General features: G+C 47.7%; 1 protein-coding gene across 1 annotated transcript in view; it reads right to left on the bottom strand.

Annotated features, from left to right (window-relative positions):
* Positions 1 to 10,835, bottom strand: part of LOC110490910 (catenin delta-2-like) — a 616,290-nt gene that overhangs the window by 77,271 nt on the left and 528,184 nt on the right. The window contains exons 16-18 of the mRNA XM_090199252.1: positions 8,225 to 8,342; positions 5,926 to 6,108; positions 869 to 1,042 (exon numbers count right to left, since the gene is read on the bottom strand). Of these exons, the coding sequence (XP_090055378.1) occupies positions 869 to 1,042; positions 5,926 to 6,108; positions 8,225 to 8,342 (475 nt within the window). The remainder of the gene's footprint in view (positions 1 to 868; positions 1,043 to 5,925; positions 6,109 to 8,224; positions 8,343 to 10,835) is intronic.

Genomic DNA, 10,835 nt, shown 5'->3' with positions numbered 1-10,835 from the left:
CTGATGCACCACTGGAGAGAGAGGGGGAAGAGTTAGACTGATGCACCACTGGAGAGAGAGGGGGAAGACTTAGACTGATGCACCACTGGAGAGACACGGGGGAAGAGTTAGACTGATGCACCACTGGAGAGAGAGGGGGAAGAGTTAGACTGATGCACCACTGGAGAGAGAGGGGGAAGACTTAGACTGATGCACCACTGGAGAGACACGGGGGAAGAGTTAGACTGATGCACCACTGGAGAGACACGGGGGAAGAGTTAGACTGATGCACCACTGGAGAGAGAGGGGGAAGAGTTAGACTGATGCACCACTGGAGCGAGAGTTGGAAGAGTTAGACTGATGCACCACTGGAGAGAGAGGGGGAAGACTTAGACTGATGCACCACTGGAGAGAGAGGGGGAAGAGTTAGACTGATGCACCACTGGAGAGAGAGGGGGAAGATTTAGACTGATGCACTACTGGAGAGAGAGGGGGAAGAGTTAGACTGATGCACCACTGGAGAGAGAGGGGGAAGACTTAGACTGATGCACCACTGGAGAGAGAGGGGGAAGAGTTAGACTGATGCACCACTGGAGAGAGAGGGGGAAGACTTAGACTGATGCACCACTGGAGAGAGAGGGGGAAGAGTTAGACTGATGCACCACTGGAGAGAGAAGGGGAAGACTTAGACTGATGCACCACTGGAGAGAGAGGGGGAAGACTTAGACTGATGCACCACTGGAGAGAGAGGGGGAAGAGTTAGACTGATGCACTACTGGAGAGAGAGGGGGAAGACTTAGACTGATGCACCACTGGAGAGAGAGGGGGAAGACTTAGACTGACTCACCCCTGCAAAGAGAACAGGAGACAGACTAAAGGACCCCCATACCTTCCAGGTGCCTGCAGCCAGATTCTGCAGTGCTCCAGCTGCTCCCTCCAGTGTATCAGGGTTAGAGCACTCTGACAGCAGGGTGAGGTAGGGCTTCACTATGGACGGATGCCATAACATCTGGACTCCTTTAGGTGGGTCAGCTGAGTCTGGGAGAGGACCTACACCGTCCCACTGGAGGAGAGGGGAGAGAGGTTGTGGGGGTAAGGAAAAAGGAAGGATGATGACAGAAAAAGGGAGATAAAGATAGAGAAGGAGAGAGCGAGGTCAAGAATCATACCATGATGTATATCCAGTAAAGTATTCCTTCTCCACAGCTATTTCAGTGGCCTTCATAGGCAATGTATATGTTTCCCACTTCTGTAGGCAGCACACCCTCCTGGCAACAGCTCTGACTCTATATGCTATAGATAGAACACTTTTCTCTTTCATCAAACAATCAAAGAGGTGCCCTTTATGTCTACAGCGGAATTGTGCCATAGTTCCCTACATCTTCACAACTGGAGGCTCTACAGGCAGGATGCATGTTCTATAGATTCTCATCCCTCTAGAGGTTTTATGATAGAAGATCTTCAAAACATAAATACAGCAGAAGCAGCAAAGAGAATACTCCCTAACAGTTCTGAAAATGGGGGAAACTTTTTGGAGACATCTTGTGTTTTTCACTGTTTGCAACTACTGTAGAGTGAATGAGAGTTGAGCTGATTGGACAAAGCCTTCATATCTTGTGAGGAACAGACCATACAAGTGGTCTGTGGGAAGGCATCTGAGTGAATTGTTAAGCAGCAGTAGTGATTGGAGTGCGTTGGAGGAAATAAAGGTTTGAAAGACATCTAGCAAATAGAAATCAAAACTGGACGGTGTTCAGAGATAGATGGGAGGGGTTGAGTAGAGCTGAAGGGTGGGACTGGACGGTGTTCAGAGATAGATGGGAGGGGTTGAGTGGAGCTGAAGGGTGGGACTGGACGGTGTTCAGAGATAGATGGGAGGGGTTGAGTGGAGCTGAAGGGTGGGACTGGACGGTGTTCAGAGATAGATGGGAGGGATTGAGTAGAGCTTAAGGGTGGGACTGGACGGTGTTCAGAGATAGATGGGAGGGGTTGAGTAGAGCTGAAGGGTGGGACTGGATGGTGTTCAGCGATAGATGGGAGGGGTTGAGTAGAGCTGAAGGGTGGGACTGGATGGTGTTCAGAGATAGATGGGAGGGGTTGAGTAGAGCTGAAGGGTGGGACTGGACGGTGTTCAGAGATAGATGGGAGGGGTTGAGTAGAGCTGAAGGGTGGGACTGGACGGTGTTCAGAGATAGATGGGAGGGGTTGAGTAGAGCTGAAGGATGGGACTGGATGGTGTTCAGAGATAGATGGGAGGGGTTGAGTAGAGCTTAAGGGTGGGACTGGATGGTGTTCAGAGATAGATGGGAGTGGTTGAGTAGAGCTGAAGGGTGGGACTGGATGGTGTTCAGAGATAGATGGGAGGGGTTGAGTAGAGCTGAAGGGTGGGACTGGATGGTGTTCAGAGATAGATGGGAGGGGTTGAGTAGAGCTGAAGGGTGGGACTGGATGGTGTTCAGAGATAGATGGGAGGGGTTGAGTACAGCTGAAGGGTGGGACTGGACGGTGTTCAGGGGATAGATGGGAGTGGTTGAGTAGAGCTGAAGGGTGGGACTGGACGGTGTTCAGAGATAGATTGGAGGGGTTGAGTAGAGCTTAAGGGTGGGACTGGACGGTGTTCAGAGATAGATGGGAGGGGTTGAGTAGAGCTGAAGGGTGGGACTGGATGGTGTTCAGAGATAGATGGGAGGGGTTGAGTAGAGCTGAAGGGTGGGACTGGACGGTGTTCAGAGATAGATGGGAGGGGTTGAGTAGAGCTGAAGGGTGGGACTGGACGGTGTTCAGAGATAGATGGGAGGGGTTGAGTAGAGCTGAAGGGTGGGACTGGACGGTGTTCAGAGATAGATGGGAGGGGTTGAGTAGAGCTGAAGGGTGGGACTGGATGGTGTTCAGAGATAGATGGGAGGGGTTGAGTAGAGCTGAAGGGTGGGACTGGATGGTGTTCAGAGATAGATGGGAGGGGTTGAGTAGAGCTTAAGGGTGGGACTGGATGGTGTTCAGAGATAGATGGGAGGGGTTGAGTAGAGCTGAAGGGTGGGACTGGATGGTGTTCAGAGATAGATGGGAGGGGTTGAGTAGAGCTGAAGGGTGGGACTGGATGGGACAAAAACAATAAATAATATAACTATTGTAAAATATACCGTGTCTATAAAATGTATATAGATGTATAAGCTGGACGTAGAAGCCCAAGTGTTAATGTTTATTAGTTTACTCCAATAAGGGGAGGGGTAGTAGGGTTTGGAGAAAATAATACAGGGAAATATATTAAAATATATTAAATACAGTATAGATAATTGTATATACAGTCCCAGTCAAAAGGTTGGACACACCTACGCATTCAAGGGTTTTTCTACATTGTAGAATAATAGTGAAGACATCAACACTATGAAATAACACACATGGAATCATGTAGTAACCAAAAAAGTGTTAAACAAATCAAAATAGATTTTAGATGTTAGATTCTTCAAAGTAGCCATCCTTTGCCTTGACGACAGCTTTGCACACTCTTGGTTTTCTCTCAACCAGCACAATGAGGAAAGTCATCTGGATTGCGCTTTCAATTAACAGGTGTGCCTTGTTCAAAGTTCATTTGTGGAATTTCTTTCCTTCTTAATGCGTTTGAGCCATTCAGTTGTGTTGTGATAAGGTAGTGTTGGTGTACAGATGATATCCCTATTTGGCAAATGACCAAGTCCATATAATGGCAAGAGCAGCTCAAATAAACAAAGAGAAATGACAGTCTAGTTACTTCAATAGCTGTCGCAAAAACCATCAAGAGCTATTAATAAACTGGCTCTCATGAGGACCGTCACAGGAAAGGAAGACCCAGAGTTACTTTTGCTGCAGTGGATAAAGTTCCTTAGAGTTACCAGCCTCAGAAATTGCATCCCCAAGAAAATGCTTCACAGAGTTCAAGTAACAGACACATCTCAACATCAACTGTTCAGGGGAGACTATGTGAATCAGGCCTTCATGGTCACATTGCTGCAAAGAAACCAGTACTAAAGGACACCAATAAGAAGAAGAGACTTGCTTGGGACAAGAAACATGCAGAGTAGGTGAACGGATTATCTCCGCATGTGTACTTCCCACCGTGAAGCATGGTGGAGGAGGTGTGATGGTGTGGGGGTGCTTTGCTGGTGACACTGTCAGTGGTTTCTTTAGAATCCAAGGCACACTGAACCAGCATGGCTACCACAGCATTCTGTAGCGATACGCGATCCCATCTGGTTTGCACCTAGTGGGACTATAATTTGTTTTTCAATAGGACAATGAACCAACACACCTCCAGGCAGTGTAAGGGCTAATTGACCAAGAAGGAGAGTGATGGAGTGCTGCATCAGATGACTTGGCCTCCACAAGCACCCGACCTCAACCCAATTGAGATGGTTTGGGATGAGTTGGAGCGCAGAGTGGAGGAAAAGCAGCCAACAACTGCTCAGCATATTTGGGAACTCCTTCAAGACTGTTGGAAAAGCATTCCAGGTGAAGCTGGTTGAGAGAATGCTAAGAGTGTGCAAAGCTGTCATCAAGGCAAAGGGTGGCTACTTTGATTTCTTAAAAACTTTTTTGTTTACTATATGATTCCATATGTGTTATTTCATAGTTTTGATTTCTTCACTATTATTCTACAATGTAGAAAATAGTACAAATAAAGAAAAACCCTTCAATGAGTAGGTGTGTCCAAACCTTTGACTGGTACTGTATATTTACAATAGAAATGTGGAGGATTGGAAATTATGCAGCAATTACATTGATGGAAGCCACAATCTATCTGCAATATTAAAGCTGACCTCCCCCCACACAAAAAAAAGAGAAAAAATAAAGGTTTGAGCCAACATAAAAACAGAGACACAAATTCTCATCTCCCCGTTTACACTACAATAGTTGATGTTCTTTTAATGTTCTCTGTTGGAATCTTTTGCTTTGATTCCCATCAGAACATTCCTGCAGGGAACAAGTGATATGGCTTGGAGGAACCTTGTACCATATGGCATCTGTGTGTCTGCACTGTCTTTCTGCACTGTCTGCCTGGACTGTCTGTCTGCCTGCCTGCACTGTCTGCCTGGACTGTCTGTCTGCCTGCCTGCCTGCACTGTCTGCCTGGGCTGTCTGTCTGCACTGTATATCTGTCTGCATTGTATGTCTGCACTGTCTGCCTGGACTGTCTGTCTGCCTGGACTGTCTGCCTGGACTGTCTGTCTGTCTGCCTGCCTGCCAGCACTGTATGTCTGTCTGCCTGTACTGTATGTCTGTCTGCACTGTATATCTGCCTGGACTGTCTGTCTGCACTGTCTGTCTGCTAATATCAACATATAATATTATGCACATATGTGTGTCTGCACTGTGTGATACAGTGTGTCGGTGCACCTCTCTCTCTCTCTCTCACGTCCCACCTGATGCATCTCTCTCTCTCTCTCTCTCTCTCTCTCTCTCTCTATCTCTCTCTCTCTGTGTGTGTGTTATTTCCCACCTGATGCATATCTCTCTCTCTCTCTCTCTCTCTCTCTCTCTCTCTCTCTCTCCTCTCTCTCCTCTCTCTCTCTCTCTCTCTCTCTCTCTCTGTGTGTTATTTCCCACCTGATGCATCTCTCTCTCTCTCTCTCTCTCTCTCTCCTCTCTCTCTCTCTCTCTCTCTCTCTCTCTCTCTCTCTCCTCTCTCTCCTCTCTCTCTCTCTGTGTATAACTTCCCACCTGATGCATCTCTCTCTCTCTCTCTCTCTCTCTGTGTATAACGTCCCACCTGATGAATCTCTCTCTCTCTCTCTCTCTCTCTCTCTCTCTCTCTCTCTCTCTCTCTGTATAACGTCCCACCTGATGAATCTCTCTCTCTCTCTCTCTCTGTGTATAACGTCCCACCTGATTAATCTCTCTCTCTCTCTCTCTCTCTGTGTATAACGTCCCACCTGATGAATCTCTCTCTCTCTCTGTGTATAACTTCCCCACCTGGTCCTGTCCCTTCTTCTTCTTCTTCTTCTTGCCCCAGCAGCCTGAGGTCTCTCCGTCACGTCCGTTGGCATCACACAGGAGACCGTCTAGCTCCTCTGAACCCAGCTGTTGGCCCTGAGATGTCTCCGCTGCCAGTCGGTAGGACAGGTTACGCAGGATACACACACAGTTCTCTATGGTCTACAGGAGAGGCATCAGAGTTAGAATATTTATCCTACAAATGAGATGACTTCTCAAACAAATATAACTTCCCACTAGAGCTAACTTCCCACACAAATATATCTTCCCACACAAATATAACTTCCCACACAAATCTAACTTCCCACACAAATATAACTTCCCACACAAATATAACTTCCCACGCAAATCTAACTTCCCACAAGAGCTAACTTCCCACCCTGCCAAAATGTGTGTGTGTGTGTGTGTGTGTGTGTGTGTGTGTGTGTGTGTGTGTGTGTGTGTGTGTGTGTGTGTGTGTGTGAGTGAAGGGGCATTTAAAAGGAAGAGTGCCCAATTTCATCCATGAATCGGGATGTACTCTTAACTTTTAAATTATGTTAAAGAAATTCTTTCAAATGAGGAATAATGACTGAGCCCGAAGCATCGTATCAAGCTCCATTTAACATGGTGTCAGAAGAGGACACAGCCGAAACAGCAGAGGTGTGTGTGTGTGTGTGTGTGTGTGTGTGTGTGTGTGTGTGTGTGTGTGTGTGTGTGTGTGTGTGTGTGTGTGTGTGCGTGTGCGTGTGCGTGTACATCTGTGAAGTATCACTCAGAAACGTGGCGTATGGGAGCAATATGGAAAGTAAACCACTTGGAAATAACGAAGAAAAATCATTAATCCTCTCAGACGACTCTGTCTGTTTTATAGAAGAGTCTCTCAGACTGATAATTTACACAAACAACTATAATGAACGTAATTGAACATAATACTCTGACTGACTAAATGATTTCAATGACATTACAGCCGTAATACAAACACCAAGTCACTTCAACTAGATCCTATAAGAACAGACCTTGGGCCTTATCTGTTAGAACTGTTAGAGGAGTGAAGAAGAGAGTTACTTTCCTCTGAAAACATCACAGGTAAACAACTCCACAGGTAAACAACAGGTAAACAACTCCACAGGTAAACAACAGGTAAACAACTCCACAGGTAAACAACTCCACAGGTAAACAACAGGTAAACAACTCCACAGGTAAACAACAGGTAAACAACTCCACAGGTAAACAACAGGCAAACAACTCCACAGGTAAACAACAGGTAAACAACTCCAGAGGTAAACAACAGGCAAACAACTCCAGAGGTAAACAACTCCACAGGTAAAAAACAGGTAAACAACTCCACAGGTAAACAACAGGTAAACAACTCCACAGGTAAACAACAGGTAAACAACTCCACAGGTAAACAACTCCACAGGTAAACAACTCCACAGGTAATCAACATGTAAACAACCCCAGAGGTAAACAACAGGTAAACAACTCCACAGGTAAACAACAGGTAAACAACTCCACAGGTAAACAACAGGTAAACAACTCCACAGGTAAACAACAGGTAAACAACTCCACAGGTAAACAACTCCACAGGTAATCAACATGTAAACAACCCCAGAGGTAATCAACATGTAAACAACCCCAGAGGTAAACAACAGGTAAACAACTCCACAGGTAAACAACTCCACAGGTAAACAACTCCACAGGTAAACAACTCCACAGGTAAACAACTCCACAGGTAAACAACTCCACAGGTAATCAACATGTAAACAACCCCAGAGGTAAACAACAGGTAAACAACTCCAGAGGTAAATAACAGATTTAATTCCCTTTAATTTCCCTTTTTGAACAGAGTGACATGATAAAGGTAGAGAAAGAAAGTGGGTATGAAATAGAAAGACAGAATAAGGGAAGAAAGAAAGTGGGTATGAAATAGAAAGACAGAATAAGGGAAGAAAGAAAGAGAGACCAGGAGGACAGAAAGTCCACAAAAAGAATGAAAAGTGTCACCCTGTCTATGTCTGCTAATAACTTGGGACCAGTCAATGACAATGGCCATTGGCCCCAGTGCTTGCCAATCAATCATTATTACTGGGGAGACACCAGAGCCCTCCTATGATTGGGCAGACAGCAGAGATGGGTGGGATGTTAGACAATGATTAAGAAATGCCATTTAGAGAGACTGCACTGCAGCAACCTTGAGAAGGTAGCAATGCACAAAGCTGTTTATCTACTATTGAACTGATGGACACACACACAAACACACACACACAACACACACACACACAAACTACACACACACCTTGCTGTCAATGTCGTTGCTGCCCAAAGCGGTCTGTATGACGTAGAGGAGAGCGTCTGTCAGTCCGTCACACTCTCTCATCCTCCTCCTGGCCTCCTCTCCTGCAGAACTCACATTCCTGAAACACAGAAGGATGGGGACAGGTCAGACAGTGTGTGGGGTCTGAGACCAACGTGACTCTCTATAACTTTGGGAATGATGTTTATACGAAGAATCGAACCAGAATAAAAGTCGGTGTGTTAATGATAATGTGTGTATCTGCGTGCCACATTATGTGCCTGCAAACCTGCATTTATATGTGTCCGTATCTGTCTCAGACAGGTACCCATGGGGCTGAAGCCGTCTGAACCTCGCACCATGCAACCTCCCATTGGATAATAATACACACTACATATATTACCTGGCTCTGTTTACAGCGCATTCAGAGCCCAATCAATTGTAACATTTAATTCAATGCAATTCCCAGACTACAGAGGCAGAAATGTATACATTAACCGGCGTAACACATCTCTCTCCTTCCATTGGACTCTGGAGCAGTGGAAATGCGTTCTCTGGAGTGACGAATCACACTTTACCATCTGACATTCCGACGGACCTATCTGGGTTTGGCGGTTGCCATTAGAACGCTTCCTGCCTGAATGCATAGTGCCAACTGTAAAGTTTGGTGGAGGAGGAATAATGGTCTAGGGCTGTTTTTCATGGTTCGGGCAAGGCCCCTTAGTTCCAGTGAAGGGAAATCTTAACAGCATACAGTGACATTCTAGACGATTCTGTGCTCCCAACTTTGTGGAAACAGTTTGGGGAAGGCTCTTTCCTGCATGGGGGCATGACAATGCAAAAAGCAAGGTCCATACAGCTATGGTTTGTTGAGATTGGTGGGGAAGAACTTGACTGGCATGCACAGAGCCCTGACCTGACCTCAACCCCATCGAACACCTTTGGGATGAATTGGAACACCGACTGCGAACCAGGCCTATCACCCAACATCAGTGCACGACCTCACTAATACTCTTGTGGCTGAATGGAAGCAAGTCCCCGCAGCAATGTTCCAACATCTAGTGGAAAGCCTTCCCAGTAGAGTGGAGGCTGTAACAGCAACAATGGGGAGGGACCAACTGTCACGTTCTGACCATCGTTCGTGTGTGTTTTCCTTGTTTTAGTGTTGGTCAGGACATGAGCTGGGTGGGCATTCTATGTTGGATGTCTTGTTTGTCTATTTCTATGTCTGGCCTGATATGGTTCTCAATCAGAGGCAGGTGTTAGTCATTGTCTCTGATTGGGAACCATATTTAGGTAGCCTGGGTTTCACTGTGTGATTGTGGGTGATTGTCCTTAGTGTCCTTATGTCCGTGTTCCGTGTTTATGAGCACGAGAATTAGGCTGTTTCGGTTTTCGTTCATTACGTTCTTTTGTATCGATTCGTGTTTACGTTGTGTTATTAAACATGGATCGAAATCTACACGCTGCATTTTGGTCCGACTCTCCTTCTACCGAAGAAAGCCGTTACAGAATCACCCACCACAAAATGACCAAGCAGCGTGTCAACAGGCAGGAGCAGCCCAAAGAGGAGATGCGCAATAAGGATTTCTGGACATGGGAGGAAATCCTCGACGGGAGAGGACCCTGGGCTAAACCAGGGGAGTGTAGCCGCCCAAAGGTGCAGCAGGAGAAGAGGCAACAGGAGCAGCCCAAAGAGGAGGACAGTATGGACTATACTTCTTGGGAGGAGATAGACAGGTGGGCGGTCGACCCAGGGAGAATGCCGGAGCCCGCCTGGGATTCGATGGAGCAGTGCGCGAAGGTTATCGGAGAATGGAGTTGGCAAAGCAAGCACGACGGCGCGGACGGAAGCCCGAGAGTCAACCCCAAACATTTATTAGGGGGGGGGGGCTAACAGGGAGTATGGCTACGCCAGGTAGGAGACCTGCGCAAACTCCCTGTGCTTACCGGGGGGCTAGAGAGACCGGGCAGGCACTGTGTTATGCTGTGGTGCGCACGGTGTCTCCAGTGCGGGTGCATAGCCCGGTGCGGTACATTCCAGCTCCGCGTATCGGCCGGGCTAGAGTGATCATCGAGCCAAGTGCCATGAAGCCGGCTCTACGCAGCTGGTCCCCTTACATGGCACCAGCCTTGCGCTCGGTGTCTCCGGTTCGCCTGCATAGCCCAGTGCAGGCTATTCCACCTCGCCGCACTGGCAGGGCGACTGTGAGCATTCAACCAGGTAAGGTTGGGCAGGCTCGGTGCTCAAGAGCTCCAGTGCGCCTGCACGGTCCGGTCTACCCAGTACCACCTCCACACCCCAGCCCTCCGGTAGCAGCTCCCCGCACCAGGCTTCCTGTGCGTGTCCTCGGCCCAGTACCACCAGTGCCAGCACCACGCATGAGGACTACAGTGCGCGTCGCCTGTTCAGCGCTGCCAGAGCCTTCCTCCTCTTCAGCGCTGCCGGAGTCTCCCGCCTGTTTAGCGCTGCCAGAGCCTTCCGCCTCTTCAGCGCTGCCGGAGTCTCCCGCCTGTTTAGCGCTGCCAGAGCCTTCCGCCTCTACAGTGCTGCAGGAGTCTCCCGCCTGTTCAGAACTGCCAGGCTGCAAGGAGCTGCCAGTCTGCAAGGAGC

The sequence above is a fragment of the Oncorhynchus mykiss genome, chromosome 15 (assembly GCF_057628025.1).
Source record: "Oncorhynchus mykiss isolate SJ-2025 chromosome 15, ASM5762802v1, whole genome shotgun sequence".
Taxonomy (NCBI): Eukaryota; Metazoa; Chordata; class Actinopteri; order Salmoniformes; family Salmonidae; genus Oncorhynchus; species Oncorhynchus mykiss.
This window is presented reverse-complemented; position numbering and strand designations above follow the sequence as displayed.